The sequence below is a fragment of the Euleptes europaea genome, chromosome 1 (genome assembly GCF_029931775.1).
Source record: "Euleptes europaea isolate rEulEur1 chromosome 1, rEulEur1.hap1, whole genome shotgun sequence".
Taxonomy (NCBI): Eukaryota; Metazoa; Chordata; class Lepidosauria; order Squamata; family Sphaerodactylidae; genus Euleptes; species Euleptes europaea.
The window spans coordinates 78,120,080-78,139,942 of NC_079312.1; the positions used below are offsets into that span (position 1 = coordinate 78,120,080).

General features: G+C 42.6%; 2 protein-coding genes across 2 annotated transcripts; one reads left to right on the forward strand and one right to left on the reverse strand.

Moving 5' to 3' along the window:
* Positions 1–1,237: 1,237 nt before the first annotated feature.
* LOC130475542 (histone RNA hairpin-binding protein-like) lies at positions 1,238–5,942 on the reverse strand. The gene is made up of 5 exons (XM_056847343.1): positions 5,770–5,942; positions 4,495–4,572; positions 1,855–1,953; positions 1,666–1,770; positions 1,238–1,409 (listed from the first exon to the last, which is right to left on the reverse strand). Exons 1-5 carry the CDS (start codon positions 5,940–5,942, stop codon positions 1,238–1,240), a joined length of 627 nt encoding a protein of 208 aa, XP_056703321.1.
* On the forward strand, positions 5,941–18,858 carry CDC25C (cell division cycle 25C). Its single transcript, XM_056862674.1, has 15 exons — positions 5,941–6,128; positions 7,058–7,155; positions 9,415–9,448; positions 10,750–10,786; positions 10,938–11,027; positions 11,274–11,369; positions 12,340–12,471; positions 13,538–13,618; positions 14,025–14,177; positions 15,095–15,196; positions 16,891–16,953; positions 17,276–17,374; positions 17,453–17,586; positions 17,701–17,812; positions 18,642–18,858. Exons 1-15 carry the CDS (start codon positions 5,941–5,943, stop codon positions 18,780–18,782), a joined length of 1,560 nt encoding a protein of 519 aa, XP_056718652.1. The 3' UTR covers positions 18,783–18,858.
* The last annotated feature ends 1,005 nt before the right edge of the window (positions 18,859–19,863 follow it).

Sequence of the window (19,863 nt, forward strand, 5' to 3'; positions counted from 1 at the left end):
AGGGAAGAGTAAACAATCTTCTGTGCCCTCAGCAAAGTTCCCCCCACTGGAGTGATAATTCTCAGGCAGCCATGGAACAAAGTGACCAGAAGCTGACAATCTAGCAACCTAAAAAAAAAAACAATACATGAATTAAATTATCTTAAGTTAGTTCTCCTAATAACAGACCTCAATGGCTTTCTTTCTAACCATAATAGCAATTCCAATGGATCTTTGGTCTCATAAAGGTCTAGGATTCCTAAAGCTTAACGCCAATAAAAAATATATATAATTTTGGTTACAAACTGAAATCCTCTAGTCATCCGAACTATTCCAAAGTCAGTAGAGAGTGTTAGGGAGCATTTGAATTCAACTTACTCAGCAGTACCCTCCCACAGCTAGCCATTGCTTATGTCACCCAAACGGAGTCCAAATACCTGTTTTAAGATTTCTTCACATGGGTTTTCTAGCATTTCTTGGGAACCAAAGCAGCCATGTGAGAAGACCAGAGGACCCTTCTCAATCACCAGCTCCTGCCTTTGCAAACCAAGAACAGTTTCATTCAAATTGTATCAGAAATCAAATTACATCAAATAGGGTTATATCCAAGAGGGAAACCATGAAATACCCAATGACAGGCGTATTACTTATGTTTTTAGTATGGGTAGTAAACATAGGGCTACAAACTCAAATCTTTTAATCTCTGGAAGGTACATTAGGGAGAAAATTAGCTTCAGTTCAAAACAGCAGAAAGTTATTTATACTTTCCTCCCTTCTATAGCATATCTGCATCTCCACTTCCTTTCTATGTGCAAGATACCCACACCAAGCCATACTACTTTAGGTATTCACATGTCACTCACTACAAAGTATTTCCAAGCTCTGATGGGCAAAGGAACCATTAGCTCTCACTGAACAGACACAGCTCTGTTGACAATTAACTGGGTCTCCATGGTGATAAGGAGTATCAGGGAGAAAGCACATGTAGACTAGGCCAGTGATCCCCGAACCGTGTTTCATGATTACTTCATACATGGGTCACCAAGCTAATGGCAACAGATGTTGCACAATAAGGTACTTCCTAATATAGAACCCAGATTAAAGGTGCATCTTGCAATAAGTTAATTTGTTCACCACAGCAGAATGTTTGGGGATAAAACTGGCCTAGGCTATGAGGATACATGTCCCACAGTTGTGTCCCTACCCTCTCTTTCTACTCCAGTGCAAAATATTCTCACTTCAAGTTGGTCAGAAGAAGTCAAGAAAAACTGACAAACACTTCCCTTTCAGGTCCTTCTGCATTCAGCTCAGGTGGGTCCCAGGCATGCAGTGCCCGTCGCCACAGCTTAATCTGCATGTCCCAGGAACGACGACTGTACTTCTTATGTTTATTTGGAGTACGGGGGTGAATACCTGACTGCCGAAAAGCTCTGGATTGAAGCACAAAAATGTATCAGGTTCTGCCACTCAGGTTGCCTTCAAGCAGTATTAAGATTCCCCAAAACAAGGATGCAAGTAGACATTTCCCCAAGGGCTCATCAAGATAAGCCAAAATGAACATGCCAGATAACCAAAATCATAGGGTGTGATTAGAGAAGTGTCTAATCAGCACAGGTTGGATGACTCCTTTGTGAAGAGCCCGCCTCTAGATAAAAACCTAGGAGGCAAGAAGCAGGTATCACTTACTTGGGGACTTGTTGGACAAAGTGTTGGTAACCAATGGTATTTTTGCCATAGTCTATCTGCTTCTGTCTCCTTAGCAAGACAGCCTCATCCGTCTCCTCATCAGACCTGCAGAGGACAGACAGAGAACACTGAAGGCAACAGAAAGGCAAGCTCCTGATGATCCAGAGCTGCTGCCCCAAGAAAACTCACCTGAATCCTGGGCAAGATCTTCTTGGCCTATATGGCCTTGTGCCCACACCCACACTGACCATTTGCCTTTCAAGATAAAAGGCCTGGGATGATGATGACCTATTCACAAGAAAATAAGGTTTTGAATACTGAACATGCAAACCTGACACCTATAAAAGGATCATACAACCTCCATCATAGCATAGCTGCCATTTTTATGATCTTTACAGACTAATATATTGCAATTCTGAAATAAAGTGAAGCATAATTTTTTTTTTGCAATCTAGAGCTATGGACAAGGCCACAGAGCACAAATTGCTAAAACAGATGCCCCAATGTTCAAATAGTCTTTATTCCTTGGAAACAACTGAATAATGGAATCATTTTAATAAACCTGCGATGTGCAAAATGTTTTTCCTCTAGGGGACTAGCAGTTGGAACTCAACAGCAAGGCAATTTAAGATCCAGTTCAAGATCAATATTGGGACAAACTGGCAAAAATGGACTTTAATATTTTAATTAGTGAGCTATAGATATAAGGTTTAATATCTTTATATTTTAAGGTAAATGTTTTTACTTTTAAAACTGTCAGACACTTCTACGGAAGTTGGGTGATGGATCACTTTTTTAGGTGGGTGAAGGGTTGAGGGGGTATCGTTTTGGTTTGTTATAATTATAAAATTATGACTGTTGCAAATGATACTCCTTTGTATTTTCTTTTTTTATTAATCTTTTTTTGTTTGTTTTTATATGTTTCTACATGTTTGTTTTTTATGTTAAAAAAATCAATAAAAATTTATAAAAGAAAGATCCAGTTCAAGATCAAATCACAGGCATTTATTTTACTTTATGTCAAGTATAACATTGAACTCTTGTTACTTTTAAATATACATGATAGCTCTGCAAGATAATTTCAGAGGGTTGCTGTGTTGGTCTGCAAAAGTCTAGTAGACTCGGACCTAGCTGTTCTAATGCAAGATAAACGAGAGATGGAGAAGGGCCAGTATTGTACATGCTTGCCTGCCTTCATTGCCTGATGGAAAACGTACTTTTCAAACCAAACTAAAAATATCTGAAGTCAAGTATCTCTTTCCACTCCACATGCCTTCTTTGTTTTGCCACAATGAAGTCATTAATTATCAACTCTCTCAGCAGGCTCTTGGCTGCTCTCCTGAGAGCAGTCATAGGTAGACCTCAAATCTTGTACAGGACTCCTTCAAGCTATTTTGCTTTTATGTAAATTGCTGTCAGTGTAAGAGATTCAGGGGTGCCACATTGCTATAGCATCTTATATTGTAGTGTAGAATAATGTCCCTGAGTGGGAAGAGAAGGAAAACATTGCATTAATAACATGGGCCAAGATAATTTGATCTGGAGGTTATGGTTCACTGTGAAACATATCCCCTCTTTTACCTTAACTTTTTTTTTGCAGTTCACAAGTACAAGCAAAATCCTTTGTCTCATGTGTTCAAAGGACTCAAGAATTCTCAGCAACAAATGGATGCTACAGATCACTTATAGGCAAATGCTTGCCATTAAGCCAGTTCTCCCAATTAATACCGATGAGAGGAAAAGGTTTAGAGAAAGCTGGCCTATAAGCTAATGCACCAGCTACGGCAGCATGATACATATCCTCATTTTTCTCAAGTGTGTTCTCCTTAACACCCTTGTATAAACTTAACCTTCTGGTGCACTATGCCTTCCTCTCCTGTTGAGGCATGAGGCACAATAAGTAAAGGCTCCATAGATGTTAACAGGAGCTATTCTTTCCATTAGAGGATCTTTATGGAATTACTATCAACTAAGAACAAAAGGGGGGGAAAGCACATGTTTATACTTCGCTTTTCTCCTTAGCGGGGAGAAAATTTACCTCTCAATACAAGAATGACCAATATGTGGGCAACAGGACAGGTTTGTACCACATTCTTCCCATCTCTGATTGCAGCCTCTGCCAATGGAAGCCATTCACTTTTACAGAGGTTAGTAAATTATGAAGTGCTGATAAATATTCCGCAATAGAGCGGAAAATTCCTACTTGCCATAAACTGGGGGGGCGGGGAGAGAAACCCTATAGAAGGCCAGCTCTCTCACAGAGTTTCTTCTGGGTCATGGTTCTCAGTGGCAGGCAGTTACAAGTTGCTCCCAACATCTTCTCCCAACTCATTCCCCATGTCTAAGATGGGTTTCTTATTGGGTCTCTCTTATTCAGTGGAGGCACAATGGTCCGGGCGGGGGGGTCTACTGGGAATTGCATTAGGGTAATCCAAGACCATAAAAAAACAGAGTTGGGAAAGGCATGAACCATGTTTCAATTATTTAAAGAATACTGGCTATCATTCTCTATTAAATACCCTATGCCCCTCATGATATAACACATTCCAGGACACGAAGTTGCCAGTTTCTTCTCAAATTAGGGTGTAGGAGCTTCAAAAGCTTTGAAAGATGGGCTTTAAGGCATTAAATTCCCACCAAGCTCCCTCCCCAGGCACTATCCCCCTCCCCAAATCTTCAGGAATTTCCCAAGCTGGAGTTGGCAACTCTAGTATCAAAGCCAGGTGGCTGATTTTTGTCAATGTGTAGAGGAAGGTTCTTCACCATTTGTAGAAATTCCCTTCTCCCCACATTCATATTCCTCTTCTCATCCTAACTTGTTTTACCTACCCAATTCTTTCAAACACTGGTGATGTCCCAGCAGCAAGTCCTCCATAATTGGAACCCAAAGAGCCATAAAGCAAAGAACTGAGGAAAAGTTACAAGAGAGATCATCATGTTACCAATACCTAAGCTGTTACTAATGTCCAAATGAACAGAGTTTGCGTTCTCCCCACATAGTAGGTTGACCCACCACATAAGTGGCCTCCATCAGGTAAGAAACAGACTTCACAAGACTCCTGGTAAGACAGACGGTTAATAATAGCTTCCAGCCATCACTCCTTATTCAGTTTTATCCCACTCAACAACAGTATAGAACTAGCAAAAGCCTGCATGTTCATACCTGAAACATGACACCATGTTTCCAAGCAAAATAAAATGGGGCTCACATCCAGAACACAAACTCAAAAAACACAGAAGCTTTGAACCCCTGGACAGAAAAAGCACACAGACATGACTATATGGTATCTAGAGTACAAGCATTAAACCTTTGTGTAATCAAGCTTCCCAAACCAGAAAAAAATCATTACAGAAGTGCACTACAACAGGGAAGCTTTCATCAAGTCTGTGCCCCTGTAGTATCTTTACTGTTTATCTTTACTGTTATCCCCACGACCCTGGCGTTGGAAAGAAGGAAACCACTTGCGACCACTTTCTAGTCCCCAGGGCCATCTAACACTCCCTCCTCCCTCCACAAGGCAAGGTCTGGCACCTGTTGGTCAAAGGACCCCAGCCGCCCTGCATCTTACTCCCCACTGGCGAGTTTACACCAAACAAGCAACACGCCTGCAAAAGCTAGAACCCGCTTGCCACGGTTTAAATCTCCCTCCGGCAGGGAGGAAGGGCGGCTTTCTAAGAGGCCAGGAACACAATTAGAGGGGGATGGGAGGAGGCTGATTCTGGGCGAGCGATTGGCTGCATGAAGAGCACAAAGGAGGACGGAAACCTCCTCCCAGCTGTCGAACAATAACAAATGTGGTCCAACAAGGCCCGCCCCCCTACATCGCCCCCCCAATCGATGCTCTCTCGCCGTCGACGTAGGAACGAACGCTAGCCAATTAAAAAGCTGTTAAACAGATAGCCAGTTTTTTTTCCCCCTTCCCGTACTTTGATGGTTGATTGGTTGGTAAAAAGGGAGGCGTTTGGTCGATATCAGACCGGTCAATTTAAGTTCCCACAATTCTGTTGATTTTTAAGTGCGCCCGACCCGTGGGAGAACTCGGTGGAATCAAGGGATGGTGATTAACTGGGGGGGGAGGAACAGCCCGAAGGCGGTTCCCCTGCCGGGAGGTTGCATCGGTTTCGTGTTGCAATTTCTGGCGGTTCTCATAATGCGGAGGAAGAGCGTCCAGAGCTGGTACCGTGTGAGCTGCATCATCTCCCGAGCTTGACCGCTGCTTAGCCTTATTGTTTTCTCCGCGGACGGCTGGTTGGTGGAAGGAACCGCATGCCATCATGTCTGCGAATTGGACCCCCTTGGAGACCGATGTCCCTCGTTTGCGTTACCAGTTCCGATCCAGCTGCAAGCTGTTGCTTAATTTGTTCCGGGAGACCGAGATCTCCCTACCCTTCACTCCAGAACCGCCTCTTGCTCCTGCGTCCAACTTGATTCAAGGTTTCAGAAACGCCAGCGCTTTAGAAAGGTACATTTCTTGGGACTCCGAAAGAGACCTTGAGTCATATTTTATGTCTTAAATGTTGTCGACTTCTTTGAGCGGCCACCAGTAAGGGGGAATGCATCTAGACTTGGAAATTAACTTTTGTTGGTAGCCTACAAATACGTAACATGCCTGCCTGCCTTGACAAATTAAATGTTCTAGGGGTTTCAGTAAAGGCTTCTGATCATCAGAAAGAATTTTAATCCAATCTCCATTTCTTTTAGTGAATTTATTTTTGTGTGTATGAGGATGTCCTGAAATCATTGACTGTATTCAAATTGCCCAAACAGAGGGGTGTTCTATGCTCAACAACATACCCAATGGCTAAGTTTTCTGCTTCCTCAGTTGTATCTTTGTTACGGCATTGTTTCTAGTTACGGAGTCTGAAGACTCCTTGAGTCTCAGCAAGAAACGTGGACTATAAATGAGGTAAGTACATAAAATTGTTAATAGTAATAATTGCTTGGTATGCAAAGCTGGAATGGTATATAACTGTCCTAGAGATGGCCAGAAATATAGGTGCTGCTGATGAGTAATTGGATATAAGTATTTGAGCTGGGGGTACAAAGTCGCTCTTGCTTTCTCTAAAAGTCACCACTGTGTAAATGACTTGCTGCACACTCCTAAGCACTGTTATACCCTCCATTGAAGTGAGTAGACTTAGGGTGTAATTCTTCTTAGGATTGCATTGATAGCAATTTTCTGGTGCTGGTTTCAATCCCTCTGATGATTATCCTTAAAACAATGGTTTAGGATGGTACTCTTGCCTAGAAGCCTTCAAACTGGTCAGAGCAGAAAGGCTCTAGAAACGGATGTCCAGAGGAAACCAGTCTTCAATTTCAGTGTCCTATATCGCATTGTAGGAACTTCAGGTGTTTTTTCCACCAAGCATTTGTGTCACTTTATTCTCACAGAGATACACCAAGATGCCGCCTAGATCTGTCCAACCTCAGTAACGAGGGAGAGGAAACTGCTTTCAACTTCAGTCAGTCTCCAGGAACATTGGAAGCTGGTACTTCTTCTTTTTGCATAAGTATTTTATTTAGTTTTTCAAAAATAGACAAAGTGGATGTACTACAGACTTACAAAGTCAATGTAACAAAACACTATAAAAACCTAACAACTAAACTACGAGAGAAAACAATCTCATTCTGTACCTGGGTAAAACAGATACTAGTATTTTGCCATTATTATACTATTCTGACTTTAGTCATTGAATATTCAACTTATTTACTTATCCGTTCTCTAAAAAGTTAATATTTTGCAAGCTCGTCATGGACTTGTCTACTAGATTCTCCTACTGTTATAATCAATACTTTCTGTTAATTACTTTTCTAAGCATTTTCCAGGAAGCTAGTACTGTTGACAGCATTTGTTACAACTTTCATTCTATATCCTGCTGCTAGCCTTTGTTCATTTAGAACAGCTTATCATAAGGCCTGTCAGTGCACTTACCTTTCCCATCATGAATATTAAATTTTAACATTAAACCACGATACTTAGGTTTAAGAGGCTTTGGTTGTTGTTTTTAATGGCACTAATAAATCCATACGATGTCACTTGTCATATCTGTCTAGCAGAGGTATCCAAAGGGTGACAAAGAAAAGACAGTGCAACTATATATGAAATTTTTTTTGCTTATTTTGGATGATTTTTTCACCCGTTCTGCATTCACTCCATTGAGTATTAACTAGTTTTCTGGTTCAATTCAAGACACTGGCCAGCACCTACAGAGCTCTTCATGGCCTTTAACACTCATATCTGCAGGACTGTCTCTTCTCCTATGCCCTGCCATGACAACCTCACTCATCTGAACAGGGCCTTCTACAGGTGCCATCCTGCAAATGGACAAGATCAACAACTGTCCATACATGTGTATTGTCTATAGCCCCCCCCCCCACTGACCCTATGGAAAACAACTGTTCAGGAGGGCATTAAAAAAAAACAGGGCTGCATTGTAACAGAATGATTCAGGAAGATGCTTCAAGAGAAGGGACAGGACTGTGGGCTGTACTAGTAATATGCATTATCTGTTGTTTTGTTTTTGTTACTCTCACTGCGTTACATTTCTACTTATGTAATACCTTTCCTTGCTTTAGCATGTAATGATTAATAACAGGTAAAGGTCCCCAGTGCAAGCACCAGATCATTCCTGACCCATGGGGTGACGTCACATCCCGACGTTTCCTAGGCAGACTTTGTTTACCGGGTGGTTTGCCAGTGCCTTCCCCGGTCATCTTCCCTACCCCCAGCAAGCTGGGTACTCATTTTACTGACCTCGGAAGGATGGAAGGCTGAGTCAACCTTGAGCGGGCTACCTGAAACCAACTTCCGTTGGGCTCAAACTCAGGTCGTGAGCAGAGCTTGGACTGCAGTACTGCAGCTTACCACTCTGCACCACGGGGATTAATAGTTATGCCTTATTTCTGCAGTCTTAGTCCTATTTCATTGTTTTAGATGTCTCTTCATTCTATTGATTGCACTTACTTCACTATGTAATCTGCCTCGAGTCCCAGTGAGAAAGGCAGACAATAAAGAAATAGATTCTGACTATAAAGTTTATTATTCATCATAGAAAGTTTCAGGGTGTTCCATGCTTTTTCTGTAAGGATAAATAAACGTATTTGATGCCCAGAATTCACATGTTCTCTAGCCTTCTGCCTAAGCTGGTTTCCCACCAATCCCTGGGGTTGATGGTGGGGGTGGGATGCAGGATTCATTATGCTACTACAAGAGAGAAGTGTCTGTCTTCTATTTCTTGTACTTGAAAGCTAAAGCATTAATTACATAGTGCACTAGGCTTCTATGTGGGGGTGGCTAGAGTATACAGGTTATTGTGCCATTTTGTTCTGCCCTACGGATGGTGGTTTTCCTCCCAGGCTAGAGCTCCTGAGTTCCAGGGTTCTGATTTAAAGACTGAATGCCGTCCGCTAACTTCTAGCTTTAGCTATGCAGTGCCCTTGCCAAGATTAACTTCATGGGTTTTGTGCCAAGTGAAATCACACAACAGGAATACATTTTAGCAAGCATTGAGTATCCATCAGTAATAGGTCTGTTGTATAATTATAGCTGTAGAGAGCATTTTAGCTTGGACGTAGGCATTATTGTTACAAGATTCTTTTGATGTTTAGCATTGTTTTCATTTTCCTGTCTAATCCATCCCTTTAGGAATCTGTTTGTGTTGGCATATCTTCTGGCTTTCATCCCATTGCTTGTAAATTACTTTCTAAATCTGGGCTCATTATTGACCTCTCTCCTTTTCTCATTACAGGTCAGAAGGACTCGGCAGAACCACAGGATAGTCTGTAAGTTTTGTCTATGCATTCTTGTAGCTTAATAGATCTTTTATTTTCAATTGAACTTTAAAATATGAGTAGTAGGAGAAGAACTTTAGTTTTGTGGCTTCTGTTTTAAGTGCTAGGTTTCTAGGAAATACTATGAACTTGCTCAAAGTATATAAGTGTTTGAACTCTTGGGTCAAAATCAAAAATCAAGGTTTCTTCTCAGTATCACGCTGTGCTTTGTAACTTGCCATTTGTCACCAGAACCAAAGCTATTGCCCATTCCACAGGGCTTGAAGAGCAGCATGTTGTGAAAAACTCTGTAATCAAATATTTGAAGGAATATTAGTTTTTCTCCTGGTTCTTTTGCTGGTTACATTTTTTGTTTTTTTAATTCACACTGCTGAGAACTTTTGTGTTTGTTTTTACTTTCTACCAAATGGCCTGATAGGACCTAGACTCCCTTGTGCACAATTGTTTCATAACTTAGTGACAGCTGATTTGTTCAGCATCGAATGGCGCATTGGAGATGCATTCAGACCTGGAGGGCTGCTGCTAGTTTGTATGGTATAGTGCTGGGTACTAGGTCACTGTACAGATCTTCATGCATCCATATTAGGGATGCCAGCCTCCAGGTGGGACCTGGGGATACTCTGGAATTACATTTTATCTCTAGATTACAGGGATCAGTTCCCCTGCAGAAAATGGATGCTTTGGAGGGTGAACACTATGACATTGTACTCTACTGAGGTCCCTGTCCTGCCCAGGCTCTTTCCCCAAATCTCCAGGAATTTCCTAACCAGGATCTGGCTACCACTTCATCCCCTGCTGGGGGGACCTGGCAATCCTAATCCACATCAAAAAGATTTTGTTCCTAGTTCAGGGTATTGTTTCCATATATGCCATTCTCATTGATGGTCTCTTGGTCATCAGAGTATAAAGGAACTGTCGTATGCTTACGTAGTGTATTCTTTGTACTTTCCTGTCAAGGCACATGCAGTGCCAGCATATTGGGTGTTTGCTGGGCACGATGTGGTAATTCTGACCATAATGGGTTAGGCTTTGTGCCTTCCTTAGGTTGACCAATGGAAATATAAAAAGTGGGTGGAAAGTAGCTTGAGCTCAGAGCCAGTTTACAAACGATGGACGTGCCCTTTAAATAAAGTAGGGAATAGACAGTAGTAGAGTCTTTGCCTCAGTTCTTCCCACTGAAAATGAAAAATAAAATGTCCCCATTGTGTTTTTACCAGAATCTCCTTAGGAGGTGTTGGTAAAGCAAAATAAACCATAACCTGACTCTGCGACTATAAGCTTTTTTTTCCCAGCAGAGACTCAAGGAGACAATGCGCACAATTGCTCCAGGTAAGTATTTCCTTTCCTTTATTGGTATTATTCACCTAGCGTGAAATGCAGGTGCCAGAAAGGCTGTAAGATGTCAGTCAGGGGACCTGTGCCATCAACTGCACCTCTTGCATTCATTTGCAATAAATATTTTTCCCTTTTGGCATTTCAGGCTGAGGTACTGTGCAGTACACCAGGCACCCCAGGTTGCATCCACCAAGTTAATTGGGAGATCAACAGCCCTTCTGTGAACAAGGAGAATGTAAGTGCCTGTTGCAGCAAGTGATGCTTCCTATAAGTATTTGTAAGCAGAATGTCAGGAAATCAACCAGGCGAAAGAAGACCTCCGCTCAGCAGAGCCAAGGGATAAATGATCCATGTACCTCTTTCCTGTTATTTAGTAGTGATGTTTGCCCTAGGCCTTCTGAAACTTCCCTGTGTACTTGACTCCAGAAGTAACACTGGTTCTTGGCACTAAAGATTACTTCCTCTCCTTATCTCCTACCAGGAGAGCAGCTGTTTTAAGTACCCAGGGTGGCAAATGCCCAGGTCCCTGCTGTTCCAGAAGAGACCACCACACTTGACTCGCTATGCTGCAGTGCTGGTGAGTTTATACTTCTTACTAGATTATCTAATATACCGAGGTATGGAAGCTTCTGCTAGGCCTATGGATATCAGGTGGCTGTCTGCTCTAGGTCATTAGTATCTTGGTCCAGTACACAGTGACAAATGAGAATCTGTATAGCATGGTTGCTCAAATTTCCACTCTTCTATGAAAAAAATTTCCCATGTGGCACTCTACTCAAATGGCCAGTTCAAGTGGGTTGTTGGCTCTCAGTGATTAGGTGTTTCTCTGGTAGGAAATTAGGCATCTGGATGAGAGAGCTCAGGAGTACCCATGCCCCAAGCTTAATGCTCCAGCAATGATTTATGTACAAACCTGTTGTCTCCTAAATCCTAATGAAATATGGAACAACTCTCACTGTGGGTACATCACTGTGGATCACAGAGGGAATAAGATACTCATACAAACTTATTATAGTGTACTTGTGCACTACTTTTCCCCAAGGCTTTTAGTAGTCTCCCATTGACCCTACTGTTTAGGTTTGTCCCTGCTCAGCTTTTACAACTCTACAGTTTCATATAATCCCAGATCATTAGTTGAGCACCACATACTGATACATTTTGAATGAGTGTTCCTAAATAAAAAATAGGTACACTTGCAAGAATTCTGGAGCACACTGAGATTTAAAAGTAACAATATTGTAAGTGAATAACTGTTTAGAACAATCCAATCCATAATGGCACAAACCCCAGGGCTAATTATCCATATAGTCACAGATATATAAAAGTTGCAAGAGAAATCAACATTCTAGAAAAACAAATCAAAGAGATTATATATATAATAGTGATATTAAACTGTATCCTAATTCATTTAGATTCTTGGGCTTCAGAGGGAGGTCAGTCTCCATCTCATCCATAAAATACATTATTCATGAACTACAATAAGCATTTTTGTGCTGGGGAGGCTGTGGCTTTCACCCGTGAGACTGTTTCATCTTTTCTCCTGGCAGGAAAGGGGTAGTCTGGAGGAGTATGAGATGAAGGATCTTGGCAGCCCAATTGCTGCTGGGGAAACACAAAGATTGCCAGAGGCCTTGGATGGCTTACCAGAGCTCTGCCCTGAAGAGCTGGGGGAGACTGAGGTGAGAAGGGTCGTTGGTGCTGAGCATGGAACCTCTTTGACAACCAAAAGTAGGAGTTGGCAGCCATAAGTGGCAGCATTACCGGTCTACCCCCAAGAAAGCAGTGTTCGATCTCTTTATGCTGCAACGCTGCAGATTTGGCTAGAGAGAACTTTGGTAGGAGGCAAGTGAACGTGGTCTGGGAGTACATGAGACCCCAGAGTTGTGTAGCATTACACTAAGAACTTTCAAAAAGTGAAACCCCATGAGACTGTATAATCTTGATGGAGATCTGTTCCTGGGTCAGTACTTTCTCTGCTGATATGAAGAAGCCTTTTGCTAAAACGTCACATGCTGTTTGGGCCACAGCAAGAGACAGTTTCATAACTGATTGATAATCAGAGCTGTGGACAAAGTTAAAGGAAATGTATTCTGATACCTTTTCATTTTTATTCTAACATTTTGCACTTCTATCTGCTCCTCAGTGCAGTCCCCCCCATAAAAATGTATCCGTCCCTGAAGCAAAGGAGTAGAATAAGAGGATCTTGAATCTGTGTAGTGCTTTTTTTTTAAAAAAAGAAACAAATCCTCTCTTCTGACTTATGAGGAAGAAGAAGAGTTTGTTTTTATGTGCTGACTTTCTCCACCACTTAAGGAAGAATCAAACCGGCTTACAATCACCTTCCCTTCCCCACAACAGATACCCTGTGAGGTAGGTGGGACAGAGAGTGTGACTAGCCCAAGGTCACCTAGCTGGCTTTGTGTGTAGGAGTGGGGAAACAAATCCAGTTCACCAGATTAGCATCCGTCGCTCATGTGGAGGAGTGGGGAATCAAACCCAGTTCTCAGATTAGAGTCCACTGCTCCAAACCACCGCTCTTAACCACTATACCACCGCTCCAAGCCACCACTACATCACACTGTGCATGATAACACTAATTTTGCATCTGTTGAAATACAGGGAGGGTTGCTTTATGTTCTCGTGAGGAAAAGCAATTCTAGGATAACCTAGCATTCAGCAAAATTAGTTTGACGAAGTATCGGTTGGGTTCTGTATCTGATGCTTTTTGCCATATTTCTCTCTTAGAAGCCACTTGCCAGCCATCTCTCCAGCATGGCTGTCCTGCTGTCTGGACCTCTTCTCTCTCAGGACATCAATGTCAGTGAGGTGAATATGAATTTTGTGTGTGTTATGGCAAGCCCAGCATCTTGTCGGGTGCTCTCCTCCAGGTGAATTTGCTCTTTCTTTCTCTTTTAGAGTCCAGATGACTCGTATAAATATGTGGTAGGCTGGTAACTTTTTTTATGGACTTATTTGCAAAGCTGCTAAGGTGGTGATTCGTTACTGTTATTTTCACACCCATCCAAGGAGTGTGTTGAAAGAATTCAGTCAACTTTATGTAAGGAAACATCGCCTAGTAACTGCCAAAATGAAAACCTACTTTCTCATTCAATTCCAGCATTCTCTATGGGAACCCTGAAGTTTTTGTCAATGTGTTTAAGGGAGCTGGGGGAAGTTTTTGCCCTCCTCTCCCAAGTTTTTATTTTTCCTGTTGACATACTGTTCTGAGTAGGTCTCCGTGAACAAGAACCGTCTCTTCCGATCTCCATCACTGCCAGAGAAACTGAGCAGGGCTAATCTCAAGCAGACAACCAAGAACCATGGTGATGAAATGCCCATGAAAGCAAAGCGAAAACACACCCCAGTCCAAGAACAGCCAGATGGGGTACAGTTGTATTTGTTCCAAGTATGCCTTCCAGTATCTCTTTCATGAACCTGAAAAGGCAAAACAGGATTCCCATTTATAGCCTTACTTTGGTATTCCAAACAGTGTTTTATTTTTATTTAAAACATTTCTGTGACACCTTTCCACCCCCAAGGTGGCAAACACACAACACAATCACAGTTAGTGGGGGAATGCAAATAAAACAAAGTCTTTACCTGCGGGTGGAAGCCAACAATAGAGGGAGACCGATGAATCTTCCTGGGGAGAGATGTCCAAAGTTTGGGCATCGAGCCAGGGGCATAGAATCCTGGCAGGCTACAGCAATACCACCTCCCTCCCCACCAGACCTATGCTGATGTATCACTGAGTACCCTGGGGGGCCATCGTTGGGAGAGGTTCACTCCTCTCCCTTAGCCAGGTTTCAGTGCTCCATGCCAGGTCATCCCTCTCATCCAGAATTAAATCCTAGATGGCTGCTGTTTCACCTGTAATTGACCTAGCATTTAAAAGCAAGATATAGCCCATCAGGATGTTAATATGGTCACCAGCATCACCCAGGCTGGAAGAAGTGCCAGAAGGGGCAATAGCCCACAGATATACGCTGTCCCTTCCCCTTCCCTGTCCAGTCGTCTCCCACCACTGTATTTCCTCCTACCCCACATGCTATTGACACTTGGCATCAACTCCCACCCCATTCTGCTCCCCCAAACACGCCTACAGGTGACACAAGAACAAACAACTACACATAAACGCTACAGTCCAGGTGCCAGCTCTCACCTGGTTCTGAACAAGATACGAGTGCTGTTATGGAGGTATCTAGCAGAGGGGATGTTGCTTGTGTGGTCAGTGAAAAGAAAAGTAGCTGACCAGGGACTTGTTTGCTTACGTGTAGCTGATGGCTTACTGTTTGCTTACAGGTTGTGGTTTTGAAAAAAACAGCCTCCTTTTCTGACATGGAGATTGTCAGAGCACTTGATCAAGACTTTGGCCACAGACAGCTAATTGGAGATTTCTCAAATGTAGGTTTCTTCTTGGCTTCTGAATCGGGGTTTCTCAGCCTCGCTAATTGTTGGTGTAAAAAATATCTTCTTGAACAACGATGGGAATTGAGGACTCTATTATATGTATAAATGTCCCTACTGCCTTTGGAGGAGATGGGCCTCAAGCCATGAAGAATCTTTGACAGAGGATGAAACTCATCCTGTAGTATGACCTAATCCAGTGACTTGTGTGAAGACTTTTGTGAAACAACTGTGTGAGGGGAGCTCCAACTGAGCTGCTCTGCTGAGTGATTTGACATGTGGAGGTCCTGCCTAGGTGGCCACCCAAATGGGTCATTGCATATGTGAGTCGAATCTGTTATCTAACACCAATATTTGGGGGGGGGTGGCTCCACTATGCTGTGTAACAGTCCATGAATAGTTTCATATATTTTGCATAAGCATCCACAGTTCTTTCACTTTCAGGTTTTCTACACGCTCAGTCATCAGCTCTGCAACCTGAGGGTCTGTTTACATTTCTTAGACAAAATGTTAAATCTGTGTGTGCCGCCTTACAGCGGTTCTCCATGTTAAAACTCTAGGGGAGCTGCTTTGCTGATTCATGGACAATGGGAATTATATTTAGTACAACCTGCTGTGCCGTTCAGAATCCAGATAAATTCTCTCTGGCCATCATTTTGCAGAGGAGCTTTCAGCTGCTCTGAGCCTGGCTTTGGCCGGGGAGCTGGGTAACAAATGGACATAATAAATAAACAAACCCATTCTGAAAGCACAGAAAACCTACAGCAATGATCAGGCAGTATGTTTTCTGTACTACAGAACTCCTAGTTCTGGTCCATATCTCTTTAAATACTTCTATTGCTTCCTAACTTTTTACCCCATTCTCCCTCTGCTGCATCGTTCTAGTACCTTAAAAAAAATTTAGTCTATGCAAAAAAAATTTTTTTTTAAACCCTAATTCCAAAAAAAGGGGCTTTGGTCTCAGTAAATCAACCAGACAGTGAACTTGGGCAACAAGCTCAGGCCTATCTTAAACTGCCAATAGTGGTGTTTGGTGTTGCTTTAACTAATGCATTCCTTACATCAGAAGTAAAACAACAGCACTGGCATGGAGCGAAACCTTGGAAATTCTGGGTGATATCTAAATCATGAACTGACATGAGACAAATAACATTAATTTAGCCACAAATGAAAATTGCCCCATGTGGTGTTCTGTGCAGTTGCCGTAGGATCATCCTACTCCATGGTGCTTCTCCAAACCCACATAAATTGCCTTTTTCCTTACCTACCTACCTTTATCTGATCCTGACTATTTGAACAAAATATAAGCTTCCCCCAGTTTACATAACTCTAGTTATTCAGACCCAACAATTTTAATCTAGAGTTTAATACTGTGCCTTGTAACCTTGTAGAACATGCAGTTAAGCGTAAGGATTAAGCAGGCAGTTGTGTGCTGCTTTTCAAAGCACAAGGAGCACTGCTATCAAAAGGGGGTCGAGGTATGTTCCGTGTTGCAATGAAGACTTTCTGTATTAATGTTTCTGGACTGAATGGATTTCTGCATGATGGCTTGGGTGGAAGTACAGCCTGTTGAGTTCAGTGGTGCCAGAGTCCCAATTAAGGGTCACAACTTGGTGTTAGAATTTAGCTAGTGGGCCCTCTGCTGCTCTTCAGAGACCAGAAATAAAATGTGGTGTGCGCTCTCGCTCTAGGTGTTTGCACTGCCAACAGTAATGGGAAGGCATCAGGACCTGAGATACATCACCTCACAGACGGTGAGCAGTGGCCCCTGTTGTTCCGTGTGTGTCCTTGGCTTTGTATGTCTGCTCCACACATGCAGCACTCTGGCTCCACACTTGCTTCTGTAGAAGTCCCATTCTAAAACTGAGGTTACTTTGCTGGGCAGGATAGCAGTAGTTCTCGACCCAAAGTAGATTTGCTCTGTCTTCAATATTTTTTGTGCTTGACTATATGTTCCTAGCTGGGACCATAATTTATCCTGTAGCAGGGGCTGTTCCCTGTCTCACTGGTCTATAGATGGCCATGTGCTGGGGGCAGCCTTTACAGCTGAACTAGAGTGTTCTGCTCTGCTTGTAGATGGCTGCTCTGTTCCATGATCAGTTCCAGAGCCTTATAGAGAAATTCTGCATCATTGACTGCCGCTACCCCTATGAGTATCACGGAGGGCACATCAAGGTGAAGAATTCATTTGTTGGGAGTGGGTTGTTCTCTGTACGTATTGCTCACAATTTATCTCCCGCTCCCCTGTTGCAGGGAGCTTTGAATATCCACAGGCAAGAGGATCTCTTTGAGCATTTCCTGAGGAAGCCCCTTCTCCCATCAGCACCACAGAAGCGTCTTATACTTGTGTTCCACTGTGAATTCTCCTCTGAGAGAGGCCCCAAGATGTGAGTGTAGGTCTCACTAAGGCCAGAGGAGCTATTTTGAGAAGAAAAATAAAATCTGGGAGGTTTCTTGATAGGATATCTTCCCCTTGCCTTTCTGTTTCCTGTTGGTTGAAGGTGTCGTTATTTGAGGGAAGAAGACCGAGCCATGAATGAGTATCCTGCGCTGCACTACCCTGAACTGTATGTCCTTCAGGGTGGATATAAGGACTTTTTTCTAGAGTACAAGGTAATAGCAAGTGTAAAGGCTTCTGTTGCATTATTCTTTTCTTCTAGAAAATGCAAAGATAGTGTCGCTGATGTCATTAGAACTCTAAAGCTTCCCGTTCTCATGTCTTTGCTATGGACAGATGATTAAACTACATTTTGCTTGATAGATGGAGATTGGCGTAGGGTTCCTGGAGTTTTTTTGTCTTCCTCTGGGTATAGAAGAGGGATCACAGGGAGTGGGGAAGGCTGTTAATTTTCTGCATTGTGCAGGGGGGTTGAAATGCCCCTTGGGATCCCTTCCAGCTTTGTTTCTACCAAGTAAATAAATTTTCACCTTCCCTTTTTAAAATTTTTGTTCGGTTTTTATACCCTGCACAGCTTTCTCATAACTGAAGAAGTTGGATAAACTATTGCTGTTGTGTACTGTACACCAGATGTATGGGAAGACTTTGGTGCAAGAAAAACTTATGCATATGAGATCATGATCACATGCAGGCTCTTCTTGTACATTTCACGTGTAGAATTTAAAATGTGGGCACAAAACCAGGGAAAGAATGGAATACACATGGGGAATAATTCTGGCCAGGCAGAGTTAAAGGAAGGGTATATAGAAGCAGAAGAGTAGGGCAGAAAAGTAAGCTGTTCTTGGTGCAGAATACTTCCTCACACTCGGACTCCTGCCTTCTTAGCATCTAGAAGAAATTGTACATAAGACTCATTTCCCCTCGGTATCCAAAAGGCTAGTGGCTTTCTTGTTCTTTTGATTGCAATTTGCGAGGAATTTGCTGGATCCTGTGTTACAAAAATCTGTGTTCTGATGTTGACTGTTTTTTTTTTCCCCCTCTCAGGAGCTGTGTGAGCCTCAGAGCTACTGCCCCATGCACCATCAGGACTTCAAGGCAGAGATGCTCAGGTTCCGTGTCAGAAGCAAGACGTGGGCAGGAGAGCGGAAGAGAAGGGATCAAATTGCTCATATCATGAAGCTGTGAGGCATCATAGGCAATAAGCAAGAGGGATTCCCCTGTAAAGGGAAAGCCTTATTTCTCTGTAACTGATGATTCTGCACAGAGGCTAGAAAGATGAACATGCCAGGATCAAGTGGATCTGGCCATTGTGACAATGTGAAGAGCTCAGAAATGGGGTACATTAATTTCACAAGCTTCATCTGGGCAACATTGTGCCTGAAAGCAAAGTATCATAGCAGAAGAGATCCAGTATAATTGGTAGTGCTGTGGAAAAAAAACAGTGTTTGGTTCTCGGGGGTGGCCAACCTTCAGACTGTCCCCTGAGGTGCTTTCCAAAGGTAGCTGTCTACAGTGTTGTGTAGCCCAGGTTCAAAGCCCAGCTGCTGGAGGGAGACTTTATTTAATGTTGTGTTAAATGAAAAAAACGTAAATGCCTTGTTTTCATGAAATAATAAACTGTTCCGCAAGATGCTAGTGTTTCACTGCTGACCATTTCTGTACTTCCAATCCTCCTCTGTGTCACTGTTTAAACATTATTTTTATACCACTTTTCCCACAATCTAGGCGGTACTCAGAGCCATATAAGACTATTATCAGAAAACTTCCTTATGCTTTGTACACTCTGGCAGTAGAGTTAAAGGAAGCAGCTGATTAATTTGGAACTGTCAACTTTATCTTGAGCTAGGCTCTTTCAGATGTTCAGGTTTCATGTTGACTTCAGCCCTCAATACGTAATGCTAGAATCTAGTGTTAGATGTGTTGCCGTAGTTCAAAATGGCATGGTAGTATATTGCTGTATAAAACGGTATCCCAGTCTGTCATAAAGCAAGAGCCCTTAAAGAATTGTAACCTGACACTGTTAGTTGCCAGTTTCTTCTGTAGCTGGAGCCCAGGCTCAGTATTGAGCATCTCTTAAAACTTACATCTATATACATGGTCTGTAGTTCATTGGCCTGATCTTCACGATACATTGAAACTTAGGTCACAGTTGACCACTAGGAGATGTTGAAACTGCTGGTTAGGGTCCAGACAGACAATTCACCCTGTGATCTGGTGAAGAAAATCCCACAGAAAGCTACTGCAGGGTCTTTGCCACATCTTGTAG

Bases quoted from the DNA above. Each gene is read 5' to 3' on its own strand.
- CDC25C (XM_056862674.1), top strand. From the start codon at position 5,941: ATGTCTGCGAATTGGACCCCCTTGGAGACCGATGTCCCTCGTTTGCGT. The intron at 11,028-11,273 runs GTAAGTGCCTGT...ATCTCCTACCAG, and splicing joins CTTCTGTGAACAAGGAGAAT to GAGAGCAGCTGTTTTAAGTA. The intron at 15,197-16,890 runs GTAGGTTTCTTC...CTCTCGCTCTAG, and splicing joins TAATTGGAGATTTCTCAAAT to GTGTTTGCACTGCCAACAGT.
- LOC130475542 (XM_056847343.1), bottom strand. From the start codon at position 5,942: ATGATGGCATGCGGTTCCTTCCACCAACCAGCCGTCCGCGGAGAAAAC. The intron at 1,954-4,494 runs GTAGGTAAAACA...TCTTGTGAATAG, and splicing joins CCAGTGTTTGAAAGAATTGG to GTCATCATCATCCCAGGCCT. The intron at 1,771-1,854 runs GTGAGTTTTCTT...TGTCCTCTGCAG, and splicing joins AGATCTTGCCCAGGATTCAG to GTCTGATGAGGAGACGGATG.